At 42.1% G+C, this 23,801-nt stretch overlaps 2 protein-coding genes across 22 annotated transcripts in view; one reads left to right on the forward strand and one right to left on the reverse strand.

Moving 5' to 3' along the window:
• Positions 1–5,140, reverse strand: part of CREM (cAMP responsive element modulator) — a 31,729-nt gene extending 26,589 nt beyond the window's left edge. For 2 of the 6 annotated variants that reach the window (XM_083467160.1, XM_083467155.1), the window contains exon 1: positions 407–561. In XM_083467160.1, the coding sequence (XP_083323286.1) occupies positions 407–534 (128 nt within the window). In that variant the 5' untranslated portion in view covers positions 535–561. Of the gene's footprint in view, positions 1–406; positions 562–4,826 lie in introns of those variants that run through there. The other 4 variants (XM_083467162.1, XM_083467161.1, XM_083467163.1 and 1 more) reach the window with 4 other exon arrangements.
• Positions 5,141–5,262: 122 nt separating this feature from the next.
• The window catches only part of CUL2 (cullin 2), a 51,403-nt gene continuing 32,864 nt past the window's right edge, over positions 5,263–23,801 (forward strand). For 3 of the 16 annotated variants that reach the window (XM_083466844.1, XM_083466845.1, XM_083466846.1), the window contains exons 1-5: positions 11,027–11,185; positions 15,938–16,076; positions 19,656–19,758; positions 20,669–21,173; positions 21,703–22,566. In XM_083466844.1, the coding sequence (XP_083322970.1) occupies positions 22,444–22,566 (123 nt within the window). In that variant the 5' untranslated portion in view covers positions 11,027–11,185; positions 15,938–16,076; positions 19,656–19,758; positions 20,669–21,173; positions 21,703–22,443. Of the gene's footprint in view, positions 5,392–10,688; positions 11,378–15,937; positions 16,077–19,655; positions 19,759–20,668; positions 21,174–21,702; positions 22,567–23,801 lie in introns of those variants that run through there. The other 13 variants (XM_083466847.1, XM_083466851.1, XM_083466850.1 and 10 more) reach the window with 10 other exon arrangements.

Here is a 23,801-nt window from a genome sequence, read left to right on the forward strand (position 1 = left end):
ATCTGATAAGCATCCTCTCTATTACTTTAGCCGTCATTTATAAATATGTTGTACAACACTGGGCCCTGGATAGATATTACATTTCATTAATTGGCTCCTACAAAAAAATCATGTCTAGCAAGTAAATGAGTATTTTTTTAAAAAAAGTTTGACATAAAAATTTCAACTTTGTTGCTAGTCAAATTGAGAGCATTAGATTGAATACATAAAGAAAAGCCTTCTTTCTAAATGTTAAGATCTTTATGTGCTTGGTTGTTCCTCAGGTTATCTGATCCACTAATATATGAAACACATTCTACATATTTGCAGTGCGGAAACATATTTTAACAAACCCAGCCAGATGGGTGGGGTATAAATAAATTATTATTATTATTATTATTATTATTATTAATTATACAATGGCTACCTTATGTTAATTCTTGCATGCTGTTTTTTGCCACATTTGCTCATTATGATTGAATTTTTTTTAAGGACTTCTTCCTTCTCCAGACCACTCTCCCTCTTAGTGAACCTTGCAGTGAAGTTATGTTCCATTTATGATGTCATAACTAACTACCATAGCAACCAACACTCACAATGTTACAATACACAAGGTTCATTAGAATATTGAACAGAAGCGCAAAGAGAAAAAAAGCTTTCGTTCAATCACACGCAAGAGATTTTATAAGTATTATGGAACACACTCACCCAGTGAAGAATTGGGAGGGGGGGAGCACCTTAGCTAAAGTTCTGAATTAAAGATTTGACAAGAGTTTTGAAGACCTAATTGCGATGCAAGGAAGACTGTGTGATGCAAGGTACCTATGCCACAATGTTCAACTCAATTTTTGGAGATTTCATACTCCACAACTGTGGTTTTCAAACTTTTGTCAGCAAGTATTTTCCATACATCAGGTAAACAATACGCATTCACTTGCCAGAGAATTACTGTCCATGGCCAAAGATTCTGGGATAGGTTTGTTGTAGGGCACATGCCCCATTGATTTGACATGTTTAGGAGGCTTGTTACCCCATGTGAAGTGAGAGTGCACCTCCAACACTCCCCAGCACAAATATAGAAGGGTTTTAACACAAAGAAGAGCCTCAAACTTTGGAAACAAACCTTTATTTGGGGAGCGACACCCGCCGGGATGCAAGAAAATACATCCTACAACAAATCTACATAGTTTTGCACTTTATAGAATATATTCTCAGGAAATACGGAATCTTATTTCACATTCTAGAAACAAGAGTGGATCCAAATGTTTAATAATGAAAGTTGATGAATAATTGAATAAGAATATGCAGCATTATGCTGATGATGTCTTAAAAGTACACTTTCAAAATTTTACTTTATTCCAAGTTATAGGTTTGTTTTTTGTTTGTTTTTGCAAAGCCTTGTTATACTGTTACCATTAATTATTTGCAGTTAACAGTTTATGGATGTAGTTTATAAATCTTGATGCTGGGTATTTTTTTCATGTTCATGTGCAAGAGAAAGAAATTTCTCTCCATTTTTCATTGTGGCTTCAAAGACTCTGAAACCTTGCATTTCATGATTTCACACTTCAACTCGTGATGACATAAAAATCATATGTGGTGCTTCTCTGTACGTGATGGAGCTGCATCCTGGTCCAGGAAATGTTGAAGTATGAAGAAAAAAAATGCTAAACATAGCTTCATATACTGCACAGCCTGAAATTTTCCTCACTACAGTGACTTTGACTGAAAAAAGCATGAATCTCACATTTAGCTGAAAACAAGTCCTTTTCAGGTAACTATAGTTAATACAGCATCATTTTTAGGTGACTATTTACAGAAGAACATACTAAACAGCAGTTGTTTCATTTAACATTCCAAGTTCAAAAAAGCCAATAAAGCCATACCCATAATACAGGTACAATGGAGGTATAAGGTACACTAAACAGCTATGTTTCTTGTTACAATACATACATAACCATGTTCTAGAGGAAAACCCAAACCTCATTATATGACATGGTACAGTGCAATGATTCTTGACTTATGTGTTCCCAAACACCTTTTGCTTACTGTTACATGGAACCAAGGACTATTACATAGCTATATCACCTCTGTCCCAGCAATAACATAAAGGGATGATCAACCTGATCACTACTGGAATTAAATGCCCATTAAGAAACTCACTAATATGTCATGAAAACTAACCTTTCTCCTGTACCTTTCTTCCTCTGCTTCCCTTTTGTTTATACTTTTAGATTTTAAAATTAGTGCAGGGCTTGAGCTATTATTTTGATGTACTAGTTCGTTTAAACACTAGAAATAACGGCAAAAAACACCTGTTCCTTGAAAGTTGTGAAACTTTCAATTCTGCTTCCTGTTTTTGTGTATAAGATTACTTTCACTGGACCAGATACTGTCTCACTTGCTCTGTTATTCTGTATAACCAACAACTAAACACTGTTATGCCTAAAGAGTATAGCTTTTGGGGGGACAGCAAGATGAAGAGAGAAGCACTGCCTTTACTAGTTATTTTACTCCATTTAAGCAGTATTTAAAAGACACCACCCTGCAACAAATAAATTAGATATTTTTATCAACAAAATGGAAAGTCAAAGTTATTGAAGACAGCCAGGGTCTGCATGAAGGCTTTCCATATACAGTCTGAAGGGAGATTATGTATGCCTTGGTTGTTTGTAATATTACCCCTCATACAGTCCCTTTTTTCTAATTGAAGCCTAGTGTTTTCTATTTCAAGATAAAGAAAAACTGGTGGCTCCTTTGACAAATTCCTTTAGCCTTGCTGGAGAATATGGTGCCTTTGTTTCTTACATTTTCTCTACAATCTGTGGCAGGGTATGCATGAAAGACAGATGAAACAGTCAAACAAAGCAATCCTAGGCATGCTTACTCAAAAGGAAGCCCCACTGTGTTCAATGAAGAGCCAGTTATTTCATACTAACAGCCAAGCAGCTTCACAAGACTTGACCTATGAAACATTTATAAGGGGGGTCTGCATTGGGTTACATCACACCAATCAGCTAAAAATACACTTTAATGTTTTGTAAACTATCCTCTTTCCTTCCGTACACAGAACGTATACTCTCTTTCTTTTGCTATCAGCAAATATTGCATTTCCCGGGCTCATCCTGTTAAAATTTAAACTGTAACATGCTTTACAATCTGTATGCTCATGCTTACCAAAAGAGTGTGACAGATCATTGCTAGGATTCCTTTCTTGCCTTCAAACTGAGGCTATGATAGCATAACTTGACCAAGGCCAGATCAGACAGTGTGACCATAACATCGTATCTTCTGAATGATGTGTTTGCTTATTAGAGGCCAACTGCAGCCACTGGATCACAATGGAACTCTCCTTGCTTTATTTTCAAATTTTCCTTTCTCATTCTTAATTTATGTGATAAGCCCAAACCTATCACTAAGGGGAGGCCTCCCCATAACTCTGCTTTCTTATCTCCATGTGAGTTCTGACTCCACATGCCTAATGTGTTGCTTCCTCTTTCATATCTAGCCTAAGGCAGGGCTTAACTTAACCCCTTTCTTTCTATTAAACTCCTCACTCTACCCTCAGCAGTTACCAAAAAGGAAATCTCTTGAAAAAGATGGAAACACCAGAGGAGAAAAAGAACAAACTCAGGATTAAGGCTGCAATCCTAAAACATGTTTTAACTAGGGAACAAGTTTGTTTTAACTCAGCAGGGCTTACTCCTGCATAAACATGAAGACTGTGCCTTTAGGAAGGAAATACAGAAAGCTGCCTTCTGAGTCAGGCCCATTGGTCCATCTAGCTCAGTATTGTCTGCACTGACCGGCAGCGGGTTCAAACGGGATTTCTCTCCCACCCCTGCCCGCAGACCCTGCGAAGCAGATGCTCTGCCCCTGAGCTGCAGCCATTCCCCTACGGAAAAAGGTAAAGGGACCCCTGACCATTAGGTCCAGTCATGGCCGACTCTGGGGTTGCGGCGCTCATCTCAACTTTATTGGCCGAGGGAGCTGGCGTACAGCTTCCGGGTCATGTGGCCAGCATGACTAAGCCGCTTCTGGCGAACCAGAGCAGCGCACTGAAACACCGTTTACCTTCCCGCCAGAGCGGTACCTATTGATCTACTTGCACTTTGTGCTTTCGAACTGCTAGGTTGGCAGGAGCAGGGACTGAGCAACGGGAACTCACCCCGTTGCGGGGATTTGAACCGCCGACCTTCTGATCAGCAAGTCCTAGGCTCTACGGTTTAATCCACAGTGCCACACACGTCCCCTTACTTACCGGCAAATATTCACTATAGAGGGACATAGTGGGGCTTCCCCTTAAGTAACCCTGAACAGGATCGCGCTGTATTTTTAGTATTACTGTGTTCAGTGCTTTTGTTCTAAATATATATATATTTAGGGGTACTCTCATTTTCCTACTAATACTGAAATACGGCTCCTCAATAAGGCCAAACTTAGATTCACCAAATGTCATGGGGTCTGCGTCCCTCCAGGGGAAAAAATACTGTGTTTTCTGAAACCTGCCACGGTGCGTGGGAAGGTGGCCACTCTGCACATGCGCAGAGGGGGGCAACGCGGCCGGTCTCTAGGTGTCACAACGAAGCCGCGTTAATTTCGGCCTTCGTGTGTGAGGGAGAAAGCAGCCAGGCTTTGACTCAGCCTCCCTCGAGCGCCGCCGATGCTGCCCCCCCCCCCGCTTCTCCCGGTCTTCGCCGTCCCGCCTAGCCCCTTCGGAGCTGCCTGTCAGAGCTCGCCCCGTCGCCCCAACCGCCTTCCCCTCCTCAAAACCCAGGCCGCCCCCTCGGAAGGGCCCGGCCGCCTTGCGCGCTCCCGCCTTGTCCCCGCCCCCTCCTGCGACTCACCCGAGTACGTGGCGCCCCCGTCACAGGGGAAAGTAGGTCGGGGAGGAGGGATTGGGCCGGGCGAGGCCGCGCGTCGCCCCCACGTCAGCGCTGATGCCGCTGCGCCGTCACCGCGGGTGGGGGGGGGTTGCTCAGGAAATGGCGACCATCGCTGCGCCTTTAGCCTCGCTCACCTGAGCCGGCGGCGAAAGGAAGAGGGGGGGGAGAGAGAGAGGGAGAGTGGGGGAAGCGGAGGGCGGGGCCACGGCCAGCGAGGGCCAGCCTCGCCCCCCCTCCCCACCGGCCAACGCCCATTGGCTACTTAGGCGGCCTAACGGCTGGAACTCGCGCCAACCGCCGAGCCGGCGTTTCGGCCCACTGATTGGCTAATCAGGAACGGCGGGGGGGGGGGCCGCGGAAATAGAGCGAGGGTGATTGCGGTGCTTTTCGTGGGTGTAACACTCCCCCGCCCCCGCTCGCAAGATGCAAAATGAATGTTGGTGTGTTAGGATAGAGGCCCCGAGGCGACCTGTCCGAAGTTTGGCCGCGCTCGCTGACTAACCAGGGATTTCAGCTCCATTAAGCAGTAGGGATTTACTTCTGAGTAAAGGTTTACAAAGCGATACGCGGCGTAATAATAATAATAATAATAATAATAATAATAATATATACCCCGCCCATCTGGCTGTCTTTCCCCAGCCACTCTGGGCGGCTTCCAGCAAAATCTTAAAATGCAATAATTTTATCAACTATTAAAAGCTTCCCGAAACAGAAATGTCAAGGGCTGAGAGAGGTGCTGCTGCGAGCTTGCAGATTTAACATATAGAAAAAGAGAACCAGAATGTACTTTCGAAGAAGACTGGGAAATGTTTACTGAAGATATGGGTGAAGATTGTGTTCATTTAAAAACGCTGGTAGCATTAAGATAAATTCAGCAGTGTAAATAAGTTTTGATGGCTATAACAATGGATTAACAGTTTAGTTCATGTAAAATATGCATGGATGTATAGTATGCAAATGAACCATAGAAAGAAGGGAAGTCATTGGTTTTATTTTTGCTGTTCATTTTTAGTGGTTTCTTTAGCCATACATTCATCATATCACATTGTAACAAATTGATTTCCTGTAAATTAAACATATATTTCTAAAACATAGTACAAGGAAGAAAACATCAATAGAAGGCATACTTACTTATTTGATTCATTTGCAATCCATTTGCATTTGGGGAAGTCATTAAGATTGTTTAAATGAATATTTTGAAATATAAATTAGAAAATTGAATAACGGCTAACCCTGCAGCAGCATGTCTCTTTATAAAGAGATGTGCTGCTGCAGTGTTAGCCTTGTGGGTACATTTCTTGAGTAAAAACGGGTAGGATCCTACCGTTAGGCTGGACTCCAATATGACGGCCTGCGAAATTCATATCACATTGAAGGGAAATGTGCCAATGGCAGTGAGCGTGCAGTGAGGGCTTTAAAAAAAAGTTACAAAGCAGAGGTGGTGAAGCACTAGCTGTGCATAGGTTTTTGGACTACTATTCCCTATTAGAACTTCTGATCATTGCCTATGCTGGACATCCAACAGCAGCATCTGGAGAGCTACAGGTTTAGATCATAGAAGTTGGAAAGGGACCACAAGGGTCATCTACTCCGGCCCTCTATAACTGAACAATCCCAGGACTCCTTAATGAGAGAGGGAGAGACTTATAGATAAAGCTGCAAGGACAAAAGACCCTTCTGTATCAGCTATTGGACCAGCATCCTGCGGCCAACTGTGTTTTGGAAGTCCACCTGGGCACAAGAGCACTCTTTTCTCTTGGAAGTTTCCAGCGACTGGTATTCAGAAGCAACAACGGTCTCCAGCTGGATGCAGAGCATAGGTTTCTTGGCTAGCAGCCACTGATACTAGTTACCTGTTTCTTTGTTAAGCCGGGTAAGAAAGGGAGAGCCAGCTTACTTCATAGCTGGACTTGCTCAAAACAAGGTTTTACAACCTAATTCCTATGCTTATAATTTTGCTGCCAAGGATGCGACTTTGAAACTGTTCAACCCACATAGTGGGGTGCCTGGAAGGATAAATTGCAATTAATATAGCATTTCCAAGGCAGTTAGCTCAGTTGGTTGGAGTGTGGTGCTGATAATGCCACGGTCTTGGTTCAAGCTACCAAGGATCGGTTCATATTCCTTCATATTCCTAGATGATCTTCAGGGTCCCTTCCAACTTGACAATTAAACCCCATCCCCCAAAACACTGTTCACATGCATTTCTGATAGTCTCCCCAAGATCACTGAACTGTAGGAGTACCATACATAATTGAGAGTACGCCATGAAACCTGGAATGCACACCATCAATTTATATTTTAATGTGCAGTTTTATTTTCCTATTGCATCAGTTCTTCAATAAGACAAGCTATGTAAACTTTACTGAGATTGAGTTACTGCCTTATATTAAGTCAGAACATTGGTCTATCTAGCCCAGTATTGTTAGCAGTGACTGGCAGTGGCTCTCCAGGATTTCAGGCAGGGGCCTTTCTTAGTCCTAAAGGTAAAGGGACCCCTGACAATTAAGTCCAGTTGCGAACGACTCTGCTCTGGGGTTGCGGCGCTCATCTCGCTTTACAGGCCGAGAGAGCTGGCGTTGGTCCACTTCCGCAGAGTTTTTCCGGGTCTTGCAGCCAGCATGACTAAGCTGCTTCTGGTGAAACCAGAGCAGTGCACAGAAACGCCATTTACCTTCTTGCACTGCGTGCTTTTGAACTGCCAGGTTGGCAGGAGCTGGGACCAAACAACGGGAGCTCACCCCGTCGCGTGGATTCAAACCTCTGACCTGTCGATTGGCAAGCCCAAATGGCACAGTGGTTTAACCCACAGTGCCACCCATCCCTTTCCTAGTCCTACCTGGGTACAAACATAGAACCTTCTGCATGCAATGCATATTATGAATTATTTATTAATTCCCCCACCTTTTTCCCCTGACTGTGTTCAAGGGGACTTACATGTAAAAATGAGAACTGCTAAAAACATAGAAAAAACTGATTTATAACAATTAAATTTTTTAGAAGTAAAACTATATACATACATAAAATCTGTTAATATAGATACATATGGATACATATATGAAACCATACAAATAATTACAATAAGAGCACAGCACCAGCCCTTTCATTAAAAGCAATCGGTTCCCAAAAGCTTGTTGGAAGGCATCTCCCGAGACCCCACCAAGCTTGCCTGTGATATGCATATGCTGTACTGTACCACTGAGGTATGGTCTTTCCCTGGATTTGGAAGCAAATGCATTACAATAGGATTTCCTGGCTGTTCTTTATACAAATTAGTTGAGCAAAAGCAATTCAGATTGTGCAATTACTATGCTCCTTTTCATAAAGCTTGGCCTTGGGAGTAGTCTTTTGGCAGAATTCTGTAAGGCCTTTGAGATTGCAAACTACATCATTTGCCACTAAATGCTGCTTGTTTATAGTTTTGCAAGAACCCTGATGTTCCTCAACCCTGTCACAATTTTACCCCACTTGATATTTAATGTTTCATCAAGTTAGCTTTTCACTTGCACAGAAAATACACTTGAGAGTTGATCTGCTTATTTATAAAAGAGCCTACAGGGTTTTTTACTCCATGGGATTTACCAGTGCTTTTTTCCCCTTAAAAAATTATTTAGGGGTACTCTCATTTTGACTCAAGAAAATCACCGGGAAAGGAAATGACGCCACCATCGGAGGTGGTAACAACGAAACTGACCAATCACCGGGCTAGAGTCCAACTCCTACTTCACATATTAAATGTTCGCTTCCGTCTGAGACTCAGGAAACACCGTGACAGGAAATGAGGCCGCCATTGGGGTTACCAACGGAACTGACGATTCACCGTGCTATTCAACAGAACTGACAATTCACAGTGCTAGAGAAGAATCTAATTTTTTTTAAAAAAAATTAGTTTCTTCTCCCATTAGACTAACAAAATGTTTAGGGGTATGTGTACCCCTGCGCCCCCCAGAAAAAAAGCACTGGGATTTACTAATCACATTGGTAGCCGTAACTGTTCCCTGTTATTGTACCATGTAAGATATGCATTTCTTATGAGAACTCTGCACAAATTCAGAATCACTTTTATTTACTGTACACATTTTTGTATCTCTTCTTTGTTATTGTAAATGTTTTCACTGGCTTATATTTTGATAATAATAATAATAAACTATGGTAAGGTGGAAAAACTGCACATTTTATGATACCTGGCTGCATGAGATGCTAGTTTTACTTGATTTAGGTTCTCTAAATCAAACATAGCAAACATGACACAATTTCTAGAGAGGTATCCTTATCTGTTGCAACAAAAGCAAGGAGCTTTGTGGCACCTTAAAGTCAAACAAAGTTATTATGGTATACTGTATATGGTTTCATAGACTACAGCACACTTAATCAGATGTGTGAAGTATTATCCTGTCAAAATACTCTCCTCAGTTATTAATGACACCCTACATTAGATAAAAATAATTTATCTTCACTAGTATCAGAACTTTATATTTGGCTGAATAGGGAAAGACATGAGGTTTCTCATTCTGCAGTCTGGCAACTTTAAATTGCAGAGGATAGGGTGCCCTCTAGGTGGCTGCTGCTGCTGCTTTTTCAGATTAAAGACAGTGGTGAGCCTTGGAAGTATAACTGGAACCTATTCAGTGCTTGCTTATTTTGCATGGGATTGCAAAATTAAAATGTTACAGCAGCCTTATCTTCATGCAAAGGGATAAAGCTGGCCTTGATGTATAATCTACTAAAATCAATGTTGTTGTTTAGTCGTTTAGTTGTGTCCGACTCTTCGTGACCCCGTGGACCAGAGCACACCAGGCACTCCTGTTTTCCACTTCCTTCCACAGTTTGGTCAGACTCATGTTGGTAGCTTTGAGAACACTGTCCAACCATCCCGTCCTCTGTCCCCTTCTCCTTGTGCCCTCAATCTTTCCCAACACCAGGGTCTTTTCCAGGGACCTTCTCTTCTCATGAGGTGGCCAAAGTTAAATCTATGTTAAATCGTCAATCCCAAATTTCACTAATGGTTGAAATTTCATTTCAAACTAATCAACTTGTATACCAACTTCTAACAACAAAAACACAGGTTTTGCTGAGTTTTCAGAGGGGATTCCACAGCTGAGGATAAGTAGACCACAGTGACAATCCAGTTCCACCCACTGCAGGTTCATTGTAGTAGATACCTCACCTAACAGAAGAAAACCAGGAGGAAGGACCTGGGATTTGGGGGAAATGACTCAGCCCCAGGAAAACCTGTTCTGTGGTAATCCACAACACAGATTGCCTATTGGTCATTGTGGAAACAGAATGCTGGAGGAAATTGGGTTTGGCTTGATCTAGCAGGGCTCATGTATGTATGAAACAATAGTGATTGCATTTGAGCATACTCAAAGCACATCACTACTCACCATACTGTACAAAGCCCAGCCTTCTCACCAGGCGTTAAGATACTGGATTTCTATGAAGAATTGGGCCCCAATACTTTCAGCTGATACATCACTCGCACACAGAGATGCCTATTACTGCTGTGCAATTTCGTGTTTGTTTTTGTTTTTACAATCAAACCGTATATACATAATTTTAAAAATACATTTTTTCTCTTTCACCATACCCCATCTTGCATTTGCTGACTTGAAGACTAGCGACAATATAGAAACGCCTACTTTGCTAAAACGTTCCCTTTCCCGCGGGGCCACTATTTTATTTTTGCACGTCCTCACTCGCTCCACGCAAGAGCGCGGCAGCTCGCCCCAGCAAAAGAGCACGTAATCACGCACGGCCAAATTAGGAAGCGCGCGCATACAAAAGAAGAGAGCGGCGCACGCGCAGCCCAACCTCTCCTTTTCGTCTGCGGTAAAGGAAGCCGCGTTATTTATTTCTTGGAGGGGACGGAAGTGGCGAGGAAGCTTGGCCTTCCGCGCTTCCCGTAGCTCGGGCGATACCAACTGCCTCCGCGATTCCGAGGGAGAGGAGAGAAAAGGGGGGAAGACGAAGGCGCGCTTATGAACGGCCTGCCTCCGGGGGCCGAACGCGAAACCTTGATGGGGGGAGCCTGACGGGCCGAGAAGCCGGGAGAAGCGGCCTTGGCGTGCGCCTCGGAGGCGGCCGCGTAAAAGGGTGAGGTGAATGGGCGCGCCCTCCCCTCCCACAACCTGCCCGCGCTGAGCTACTGGGAAGCCAGTGGGCGGGGCTCAACGGGCAGCCGTGGCGGCTGGGTAATGGCAGCCCTGTGAGGAGGATCCCGGGGAGCGGAGGGGCAGGAGCCGCAGCCTGCGCAGGAGACGCGCCGTGTGGGGAGGGGGCGGGGAGGCGACACTGACCCAGGCCTCTCCTGTTGCCAGGTAACCGGGGGGGGGAGCGGGGCCGCCCTTTCTCTCCGCTTCTCTTTCCTCCGCCTCCCCCCACCCCCTCGCCCATTTCCCTTGTGGGTCAGGCGCCCCTTATGTTCTGCCTCGTCCCCGGCTTTCTTCTTCTTTTCTCTTTGGCCTTCTTCCCCCCATGTCTAGAGAACGGGCCATATGATCTCCCTGCCGGTATGTGTCCCGCTGCTGCGACCCGTCCCCGTTTGCTGCCCTTTACCCCGAGCCCCGACCTCATGGATGTTTGCGGGCGTGTTCAGAAACTCCGGGTCGGATCCAGACTTGTGCCGCGCTTTGCATTGCTTTCCATGGGGCTTAAGCCCCTTGGCTGGTTCAGGGCTCGTTTCCTGGGAGCAAGTCCCCCCGCCCATTGAAGTCATCAGGGTTTACCTCTGAGTAGACACGGTTAAGGATTGTGATGCTAGTTTTGGATCATAACCTTACCTGTCGAGTGTGTGGCATCAAAGAACACCTGAATAAGACTCTGCTCAAGCAAGCACTACGAGGGTACAACCGCAGGCCTTTTGTTCCCATTTTGGAAATGGCAAGCCAGTCACAAACAAAGAAGTGTGTAGATGAATGGCAAAATGCAGGGAGGGTTAATGTTGTTTTACTTTGCATGAGTAATACTGCTGGATTTTTAAACCAGGTACTGAGCGTGAAGGTGATGGTTCTAAGAATTCTGATAATGAAAAATCCGGCTTGCATGCAGTAGCACCATTGAAAATTTATGTATCACTTTTTTCCATTATCGCCTCAGCAAAACAAGACAGTTTTATTAAATCCACTGGGAGTTTGGGCATCCAAAATGTGTCCTTTGAAACGCCACCAACTGTCTGGCCCATAAAATTAAATTGATCTGCAACAGTTTTCAAGAACTACCTCTAAGAAAGCCATAGCCTTAAAAACAACTTCTCCAGAAAAAAAGTATCATTGACAATACACTCCTGGCATTTATCCTATCAGAAAAAAATCCTCCTGCACAAGAGTGTGAAAGATACTAGCAATGAACATCATATTCCTGTTGTGGTTTACATTGCAAATAAGGAGATAGGTAGTTGACACTGCCTTGATAGACGTCAATAGTGAGCCTTCTTTCATTGCTTCCTGCTCTCTCCAGACCTCTCTCAAATGATTTGTGAGAGATGAATTAAAATAGTCAGTGTTGGACTGCATGTTGGTGAATGCAAGAATTATATCTCTTGCACTTCTTCTAGTTGAGAATTAACTGAATTACAATTACAGCATTTTAAAATACAAACATAATGAGTGTCATGCAGTAAACCAGGGATACTTCTTATGCACATCTAACTTGCATGCAATGAGCTTTACATGGCAAAAATAATTAAAATTGGAAAGGGAACGGGCTTCCAGGGGGAAGTTTTTTTTGCAAACCCACTTGTTGTTAAACCCACCGTGCTTTGACTATACGTGATTTTGGCTTTATATGTTATCACCAGAATGTAACCACCACATAAGTTGAGAGTCACCTGTATATATGTATCTCATTCCATTTTAGCATATAAACCTTTTCCTTTTTTGGTGTAATCATATGTTTTGTATCTCTCTTTATAAATCCATTCACACACCGCCAAATTCACCATTCACTCAATGTATCCTATCAAGATGACTTCAGCAGTGGACCTGGCAGACTACCCTACCAGGAAGGATTTTTTCTTTAGCAGGTATCAATTTCCCAAGGCTCGGACAAAGTTAAGATGTGGAGAGATGTAATGTGCATACCTCAGTAATGAAGTACTACCACAATGTCGTTGTATTCTGTAGAATCTTAGGACCACTTCACACTTGATAGGGACTCAAAAACCTTCTCCATGGTGGCGCTCCTATTTTTGAAGTGCTCATGAGAAATGGCTGGCACCAACTCTTATTTGCTTTTACAAATGGCATTTGTGCTAAGACTCGGCCATTTGTTATTGATGGCTACCCCTGTGCTGGGTAGTTGTTTTAATTTATTAACTGGCCCATTTATGCTATTATTGAATTTTTTTTGCAGTTATCTTTTATTGTTTTATCCCTGAGTTCACTTGCTAATGAGGGGTGAGCTAAAACATGCTTAGATTGACTGAAACAAAATTCATGCCCACATTTCCCTTTATGCACAGTTGTTATCTCCATTAGGGAAAATGTCATTATGACATCTGATATGGTGTTAGTCATGGGTTTGTTTTTGTTTTTAAAAAAGGACTGGACAGAAATTCATGAAAGATAGAACCATGAACTGCTATTAGCCATAACAGAGACAATGAAAATTATGTATTTAAAGCTGGTATACTTTTGAATATCAGGTGATGAGGCAGCCAACATGGGAAAACACTTATCAATATCATGCTGTACATGGGAGTTATGGGGAAGAAACTAGCAGGCCTCCAGACGCTTGTCTGATAAGTTCAGTCCTTGAGGATATCGTTTTCATATATTGTGTCTATCTTCCCCCAAGTTTTGTAGACTTCAGGATTAAGCAATTTTAGTTCCAACTCATCTTAAGACATCTTTTAGATTTATCAAGAAAGACCAGTCTGAACTTCTTTTGTGTGAAGTATGCCTGGATAAGATAGGTACGCAGGTGTAAGTTGGTGTTAACAGAATAGCCTGAAGGTAAAATGTTGTAATTGATTCATAAAGAAGATACTATAGGAAATTTTAACTGTATAAATCATGCACCTTAAAGAGCTGTGTTAGGTTTGTTCACATAAACAGTTTTTTACTTATTGACATACCACCCATAGTAAATTAACCAATTTCCATCTTTCCGAAAAGTAATAGCAATTGATTCACCACTGTGAGAACTGTCAACAGTTTTATTCTGCTTCTGTTTCTATTCTACTTCTGAATGTTTGCCCTTGTTTTCCATTGTTTCTTCTCTTCTTTCATTGTATTCTGGAGATAGTTATTGATACATCTTTGCTATGAGTAAGGAAGCATACAGTGTGCTGTGTTTTAAAATGGCGATTTCTCTTATTTCTACAGAATGGCAAAAATGCGCTTTTAGAATAGTCAGCATTATCAGCTAAATTTGGGTTCATTGGTCTGCTCAGATAACTTGAATTAATGTTGGTGTTGCTGTTGTGAGTGAACAAATACAAACTTATTGAGGAATATTGAATATTCCACACCACTTGGAAATTGCTAGGAGTCTAGGTGTAAATAGTCATTTTCATATGTTATACAAATAAAACCACTTGCACAACTCATATTTTAATAATGACAGTATTTTTAGTGTGACAGATGCACCTTTTTGGAGTGCTAAGTTCTCTGAAGTGACGCTTGCTATCAAAAAAACAAAGTGCTATGCCAAGTCTGGATACTTTCAGCTGCTTCGCAACTTTTCTGTGGACCTGAATGGATTTTGTGAACTAGAGTTTGAGAATCTCTGCTCTAGCCCTCAGTGAGCCCAGGGCTAGTACAGTTATTAACTGCAGTTTAGAGATCAGGATATGGGTATATCTGCCCCCCCCCCCCAGCCTCTCTTCAGCTGGATATCCTTGCCTTGCCATTACCACACTTAAAGGTCAGGTTGGCGCCAATGTTGACTCGGTGGATTATTTCAAATTGTGGTTCTGATTCTGTTTTGGAAGCAGACTGTTATTAGCAGTAAGCAGCAAACTATGGTTACTAGTGACCAGGAAGTGGCGGAGGGAGTCTGCTTGCATGAGAAGGAGGAGGGGTTGTATAAGCCCGCAGTAAGTTCCTGATTTGCAGAAGAACTGATGTGTTGACCTGAACCAGTTTGCTTTGTAGAGAGTCTTGGATTCAGTGCTTGGGAGTCTTAAGTGTACATTTCAGGATGGCTTGTGTTTAAATTCAGATTTAATTTTAAATCTATATAGCATAAAATGCACACACACACCAGATCTTTCATATATACAGTATAAGTAAATGATCTCTTTGGGACATTAATACAGTACAGTGATTGTCCCAAGATCACCCAGTGATCCATGACTGAGTGGGGATTTGAACCTTGGTCTGTCCAGTCCTCCTCCAATACACTTAACTGTTCTGCTACACTGACTCATTTAAAAGCAATTTTCTACAATTGAAGTGCAAGCTATTTAAGTGCAACTCAAATTTTCTGTTTGTTTGCTACTTAATTGCAGCATCATCGACCTCCCTATTGGCTTCCTGTTGGAACAACAAAATCATTCATTGTTACGGGATTCCATTTGCTATTGCAAGAAACACCTAAAAGGAAACAGTTTGGCTACTTTTTCTAGGCTCTGTGCCACTCTGTGTACTTTTCCTAGAAACCTCTCTAGGTCTGATGCATGTAATTGACCCCGATCTACTCAGGCTCTTTCTGGGAATCACGCTGTTTGTTCTGTGATTCATTCTTGCGCGCATTATTTGTAGTATACATGGCAACAGTGAGGACCACGGAATATTGCACTTTGCTAGAGAAGTACCACAGAGCAACATTTCTGTAGCAAAGATTTCTAAGAGTACCAGCAGAAATCAGCCTGGGTAATAGAGCAGGTCAGTTGGGGAAGCCTTTAATGTTTGATGTTTTGTGTTTTTAGTATTCTGTTGGGAGCCAGCCAGAGTGGCTGGGGCAACCCAGTCAGATGGGCGGCATACAAATAATACAACCATCTACATCATCATTCTCCTCCTCTAACCAATTATAAGGTTTAAAACAAAAGAGTTAAGCAATATAGTAATATTTTGTGGATAACATTGGTTTGAAACTAATCATCTGGATTTTTCTCTTTTTTGCAGATCAATACTAACGCCCCACAATGTCCTTGAAACCACGAGTAGTTGATTTTGATGAAACATGGAACAAGCTGCTTACAACAATTAAAGCTGTTGTTATGTTGGATTATGTGGAAAGATCAACATGGAATGACCGCTTTTCGTATCCTTTTAGTAGAAGCTAGCCTCTGATTGCATGTGATTGTGTGTCTTGCAGATATTGGTTTGGCATAACCGTGCATAAATTTGTGCCCAGCATAATGTCAGCTGGAATAAAATGTCTTTATGACCCCCATTTTTTACTACTTCTGAGAAAATGAGGACCTCATTGTAAAAGAAGTTGTCAGAAATGTTGCATACAGTGAAATGGGGAAAATCTGAATTGATCACTTCCTAAGAACTGTTGCTATGGATGAATGATAATGATTGTCTTAATTACATTGAGTTTAGTACATGATTTTTTGGTATCTGTTCTGAATGCAAGATGTGGCTTTTTTATTCACTTAGAACAGACAAATTGACATCCCTAATAAATATGCCAACAGTCCGAGTGGCACAAGTAGCCTCATCTGAACTATTGTTTAGCTTTACTGCAGTTGGGTTAGATTTCTAACTGTTGCTTTGATTGACTATGACAGTGGATAGCTTGATGTTTGGTTTGCTCTGGAAGAAAGGATAGTCATCCATTGTATTATTGGTAACACTGACTGCCTTTTTCCAGAGAATCGTTCAACAAAAGGCCTTTTTGAAGGATTGTCAGTGTATTTGCAATTAATTATTAGTATAAGCTGGATGCAACCCATCTATATATGCAAATTGTGAACGTTTACGTTTGCAAGATAAGACACATGCTACTGAAGGAACTAGTAAAACCTCAAGCCAGGTGGAATCTGTCAGTAGCTATTTCCTTTATGACAGAGTGACTGTTCTCATCAGCATATACAAAGCTGGACACTTGGTCTATCTGTATAGTCTGCACTGACTGGCAGTCGCTCTCCAGGGTTTCAGACAGGATTCTTTCCTAGCCCTTACCTGGAAATGCCAGGAATCAAAGCTATATTTTGCTGGATGCTGGATGCTGGATGCATGACCAGTTATCTTTTAGAATATGTGGTATAGGGGATGGAAACAACCTGCTTTTCTTACAGAAACAACCTGCCTACCTATGATGTTGATACTGCATCCCGGTAAACTTAGTACATCATGATGCATTAGTAGAGGGGAATCTATTGTACCTTACAGATGGGTGCAAAGAAGTTGTCCTATGTAGGCAGCTGCTGTTCCTTTGCTCATATGATGCCCAAATGTGTTGATGTTCACAGCAGGTTTTAATTCAGTTTTTCGATAGTGCGTACCTTCCTTGAGATTGAAAGCAGAGTAAATATGCTCAGGATACTGTGTGTGCTCCAGTATAATACCAAGTCCTCTTGTAAAGAGCAATGGAGATCACATGCTACTTTTATTTAAAGCATTGACTCACTTTCAGCTACCTTTTGACCTTCAGATCTGTTCAGCCTGAACCCCTGCAGGAACAAGATATTTCTGGCACTGTGCTTCCCTCGCAGCATAACTTAAGCATGTTACTAGAAGTAATTTACTGTTTTATAACTTCTTTCTAGAAAGTTAGTTTTGCTTTTTAAAGTAAAAGTCATTTCCAAGTTTCCGTTGAATGGTTCAGGCTGGTAGAAACAGATTTTTGATGTGGGAGGGAGCCATTTAACACAATTCTGTCATTCTGTCTTTACTCCATTTTTCATCCTAGTAAATGACTCCTGTTTCTTTATGCCCCTGCTCTCATTTCTTGGCACTGGTTGTTCTTGAAATTGGTGGATAGGCTTTCAACAAGATCTTATTGCAGCATTTGCAATGTGTTACCATAATACCAGTGGTTACCAAAATACCACTTCTGTCCCCTGGAAACCTGTTTGTTGCTTCAGGAAGGTAGACCCCAGTAATCCATAAACTGCAGTACAGTTCTGGTTCTAAACACAGAAATCTAAATATAGGAAGAAGAACAAATTATGGAGGGTTCTGCTTTTTGTGGGTCCGCCCACTGCCTGCTACAGGAGTTTCCTCGCCAGGATGCTAAGCAAGGTGTGAAGGGAACTGAAACAGAATTTGGGTTAAGAGAATCAGACTTTGCAGCACCAAGCAAGGCAAATACAACAGGACCCAAAATTCAGCTGAGATCTTATCTCATCAAGCAGGTTGGATAGCCTCTAGAACTCCACCCATCAAATGAAGATGCTGGGTATTAAAGGATTCAGATGCTGTTTAATGATGATGATAGCTTCTTCCTTTTAAAACAGAAAATTGCTTTGGGTAGTGGGTAGACCAATTCAGATGTTTCACCCAAAGGTCAGCTGCCATTTCAAGACTTGCGGTCTAGTCACTTTTTCTTCTCCCTTTGGAAAGTTCCCACTGAAATTCTACATGTTGCAGATTCTGGGGCCATGAGACAAGTTTCTGATCATTATTGGAAAAGTCGCTATCAGAGGGGCTTGATCACACAGAAATATATGAGTTTATTGAATCTTAATGCAAAAAAGCTTAGGAATTGAAGAAGGGCTTCCACTTGATTCAAAGTCCAGTTCACAATTTGTTGCTTATCTTTGTATTTTTCAGAAAAACATGGTTAGGGCAACTGCTTATTATTTGCTACAATGAGTCAATCCTTATGAAAACTACTAGGTATGTAATGAACTCCCCAGACTTTAAAAGTTTCTCATAAATGCAACAGCAGCAACATTTTCTGGTATTCAGAAATAAAAAGCTGGCTTCATAAATGCCTTCTATAGGCAGGATTTTATTTTAGAAAGAATTATTTTTGTTTCATCCTTTATTTCGTGCTTCTAGTCTACTCAGTTGCTTTAGAAAAAACCAAGAGTATAGTAGTTCTTTTCCCCCATAGATGCATCAGCTATGGATCAGATCCTTCTGGAAAAACCTTGCTTGTTTCAGTGCTTTGTGTTTTGGATGGCTTATGGGGGAAATTTGACAGTGTGTTTTTTATAATGAGCAATGATAACGTGGTGCCATTATCATTTTTTTGGCTAGATATCTTCCTTTTCTCTTCTGTCTTCCAGGAAAGCTTTAATAGAGGTGGGGTATTGGGGGGGGAGGCTTATTTTAGGAACTATGTAGCCTGTTACTACAGACAAATTAGACTGCAAGACATTTTTCTGGAGGAGATAATATTTGACATATGGCCAACTGTTACGTTGTTAGTGATGAGTATTCAAAGGAAGCAGACCATAATGAAGAACATCCTCTCGGAAACCAAAGTTTACAAGAAGAAAGCATGCTGAAGCTTCTAATAGTATGAAGTGGTGTATTGTTAAAAATCTGTAAGTAACTTTGCTCTTCTTGTGAGGAACTGCTTCTTGCTCTAGACTTGGAGAAATAACACTGTTCTCAGAAAACTATTGTTTGAAAGATACAGATTCCTTACAGGTTATGCTACACTGTAAATACAGGCCAGGGCAAAAGGCCCTTTCATGGCATTCTGGTGATTTTCAGGCCCTCCATTCCCACTTGTGATGCTTTTTCTATAGGCTGGGAAAGCCTCTCCTGAACAGCCTTCTTTGCAGTACATGGAACTGCAATTGAAAGAGAAAGCCAGCAACTTTCCCATGTGCAAGCCTTGAAACCAAGCCACATTGTTCATTTGTTTTTAAGATCTTGTTAAAAGTTTGGGTTAAGAGAACTTGAAAGTATGTTTCATCCTTGACTTTAAACCCAGGGACATTTACGCTTTGTGTGTGGCCTATCCTGAACCACTGGGGGAGAGACTTTATATGGAAACAAAGAATTTTTTGGAAAATCATGTACGCCATTTGCACAAGGTAACTATAAAGTGCACAAGACGTGAGTCTTCTCACTGTATGAGGATTTCATGACTGTGAATACAAGCTGTTTCAGTATTTGATAAGGATTACAGTCATTTTTTAATTCGTAAAATATTTTGTGAATTACAACCTGGGAGTAGGGCTAGCCGATACAGTGGTACCTCGTTTTGAGTCCAGGATCCGTTCCGGAGCCCCGGATGCTCAACAAAAGGGACGCTCGACAAAGCGCTGCTCTTGTCATGAGCAATTTTGCACTTCTGCGCCTGTGCAAGCGTCAAACCTAGAAGTAACCCGTTCCGGTACTTCTGGGTTTGCTGCGGACGTTCCACAAAATGGACGCTAAACAGGGCGGACTCACAACGAGGTACTACTGTGTATCAATATACAGTCCAAAACCAGTTTGAAGTCCCTATTGTGATACTGGTTTTATAATTTTTGACCTGGCAATATATTATGCATCATGATTTGTGTGTGTGCGCTGTGCTGAAATCACAGTGTAGGAAAAACTGTGAAGCCAGCCATTCCCTCAACATAGCTCCATTGCTATTTCAGACATTGTGATATATCAGTATATTGCAACGTTTAGCTGGTGATATATCATGAAGTTGAAAACCAGATATCACCCAGCCCTACTGTTTGTGTCTACATAGTTCCATCCTTATTTCAGACATCATTATATATTGGTATATCACAATGTTCAGCTGGTGATATATGGCAGTGTTGAAAACCAGATATCGCCCAACTCTGCCTGAGAGCAGCATGTAAATATGGTATTTTTTTTAAAAAAATTTGAAACAGTGCACATATCAGAATGTATTATAGAAGTTTGTTCTTCAGCATTTCTGACATTGTTACTACAGTGCAAATTGTGGAATTGATCTTTTTCCCTCATGCTTTTTTTTTGTAGAGAGTCATGGACTCTGAAGAACAAGTACTGGTAATGTATCATAGATACTGGGATGAATACAGTAAAGGGGCAGACTATATGGACTGTTTATACAGGTAAATTTTGGAGAAAACATGTTAAAAGTGTAATTGATGCAAAAAAAATTATAGAAGAAAGCTGAAGCTGTTGGGAGATGGACACAGTCACAATTTGATTTCAAAACTATGTTTAGGACAAGATTATGAAGTACTTCCACCATTATTTTATTTATGTAGGTTACAACATGTAGATGCTTCTCTTATTTACAAAACTCAGATTAATAAAAATATGGCAACTAAAAAGATATTCTGTATGAAATATATTCTTTGTTGTGTGTGTATATGCAGAAACGTGGGGTTTTATAAAGGTTTGTTTAGCTGTTAAATGACAATTTAGATAAGCAGATGTGCAGGAAAAATGCGAGCAACTTGTCCATTTTCCTTGCAATCATTCCATGCCTTTCCAGAGAAAGCCTCACTATCCTCTAGTGCAGTGTTTCCCAAACGTTTTTGGGCAACGGCACACCTGTTTACCGGGAAAAAATCTCGCGGCACACCACCATTAAAGCCCCGCCCCGTGACGTCAGCGCGCAGCGTCACGCCGGGAGGGACGCACAAAAGTGAAAGTTTTTTCCCTTCCCCTTGCCGGGGTGGGAGGAGGCAGCAGAGCGAGGGATTGAGGGACGGCGGCAGCTGAGGCGGCGGCGGCTGTTGTGGTGGTGGCGGCGATAGCGGGCGGAGGAGGAGCCGTCGCCGGGAGTTGCTGCTGCTGCTGTTGCTGCTGCTGCCCGGACATGCCGGCCTCCTCCTCCTCCGCTGTCTCGCGCTCCTCCCTTTTGCGCGCGCTGCCCCGCCGCTCGGCACCAGCACCGCGGAGCCGCCCCCGGCTCGACGCGGATCCTCGCCGCCGCCGCCTCTCGCCGCCCGACTCGCCCGCCTCCCTCCCACGGCACACCAGCCGGTGTCTCACGGCACACTAGTGTGCCGCGGAACACCGGTTGGGAAACACTGCTCTAGTGGATCCAGTAACCATAGTGTAGGATGGGCACCAAGTGATCTCATTTAACTAATTCATTTAAGTAATGTAACAGTGGAATGGGAAAAGAGTTAACTGTGCCTCTTGGAAGAAGAACAAGAACAGGCTTCAATTGCTATAAAAAGTGAGAGTGCACCCTGGTCTTAAACATGCTTCTATGGGCATAAGCCCTGTTTCATAAATCCAGCAATGCACAAGCCTCTTCAGTACACAGCTAGGTTTCCAGTAGGCTTTCAGGTCTGCTCAAAGTTGAGGAAAACCATGTACATCAGGCTTCCATGTAATCAGGCATTCATGTGGCGGGTCTGCTTAAGAATGTAATAAAATCCTGTTGGATCAGAGCAATAGCTCCTCTAGTTTAGCATCCTGTTCTCACAGTGGCTGACCAGATGCCTGTGGGAAACCCACAAGCAGAATTCATGCACAAGAGCACTCTTCCCAGTTTTTTTTTAGAAGCCTCCAACTGCAGCAGCAGAGCATAGCCATCATGGCTGTAAACCACTTTGATGTATATTTTTATATATGTATATATATATATATATATTTATATATATTTTAATGGCAAATAATTTTATAAAGAATTATAATATTTATGTCTAACACAGCCATTGTTTCCTGTGTGGTGTTGTCTTCTGCCTACAGCTCTATGATTTTGATAGTGAGATGTGTCTTTTTTTCCTGACCTAGATTTGCTTCAGAAAACATCTGAAAACATTCACAATATGTTTTGTTTTCATAGATACCTCAATACACAGTTTATTAAGAAGAACAAATTGACTGAAGCTGATCTTCAGTATGGTTATGGAGGTGTGGATATGAGTGAACCGTTGATGGAGATTGGAGAGGTAGGCAGTCTATTGATGTTCTTCCAGAAAGTTAATAAGAAGTGCATTTAATGCTCTCTTCCTCACAATAACTTGCCATGGTCACCTTTGTTGAAAACCGTATAGCCCATTTTGTTGGATCAGTAAAATAAATGTCTCATTTGTTGCCTTCGTAAGTCTTCACAGAGAGGCATTCAGTGCTTTTATTGGTTTTTTAGCCAGCCTTAGTGAACAGACCATTGTTGTGTATTATTTACTTACTGAAATGAATATAGATTATACAGTATCTTGGTGGGATTGATGGATACAGAAAGAGAAATGGGGCTCTGATGATAAAGAGCTGCAAAGAAAGAAGCACGAAATGCACAACACTCAATAATTTACAGTAGTGCCTTTAATATGAAGCTGACAAGAATAAGGGCTTGGGGAGGCATTGTTTTATTAACCTGTTTCATTAGAAGTGATGCTTGGGGTGGCATATACTTAAACCCTACATACATACTTGCTTTTCTCAAAGAGGAAAGTCTGATCTCTGAATGACACTCATCTCTGGACCCTGTTAATTGATCCCTGGAATCGACAAGTTTTTGCATCTCTGATGGAATAAAAGAAAGCCCAGATATAAGGAGGATTGTATTAGGGCTGTTTCACATGTAAAAAATAATAATGGGTTGTATCCAAACCAACAGTGCGGTCCTATACATGTCTACTTAGAAGTAATCCCAATTGAGTGTAACGGAACTTACTCCTAGGTCAGTGTTTATAGGATTGCAGCCTATGCCTGCAACCTAACTACACTGACCTGGGAGTAAGTCCCCCCTTGACATAGCTGTCAACTTTTCCCTTTTCTTGCGAGGAATCCTATTCGGAATAAGGGAATTTCCCTTTAAAAAGGGGAAACGTTGACAGCTATGCCCCTTGGGAGGAGTCATAGTTCATGTTAGATTATCTGCTTTGCTGCCTGAAGGTCCCGTGTAAAATCCTCAGTATCTCCAGGTACGACTGGTAGAGATCTCTCTCTGAAACCTGGGAGAGCCACTGGCAGTTATATCAAACTAGACTCTATATAAGACACCGTCTTATAACACTGATTACTTCTGAATAGGGACGCGGGTGGGGCTGTGGGTAAAACCTCAGCACCTAGGACTTGCCGATTGCATGGTCGGCGGTTTGAATCCCCGCGGCGGGGTGCGCTCCCGTTGCTCAGTCCCAGCGCCTGCCAACCTAGCAGTTCGAAAGCACCCCTGGGTGCAAGT

Source organism: Podarcis liolepis (assembly GCF_965112155.1).
Source record: "Podarcis liolepis genome assembly, chromosome: 12".
NCBI classification, from domain to species: domain Eukaryota; kingdom Metazoa; phylum Chordata; class Lepidosauria; order Squamata; family Lacertidae; genus Podarcis; species Podarcis liolepis.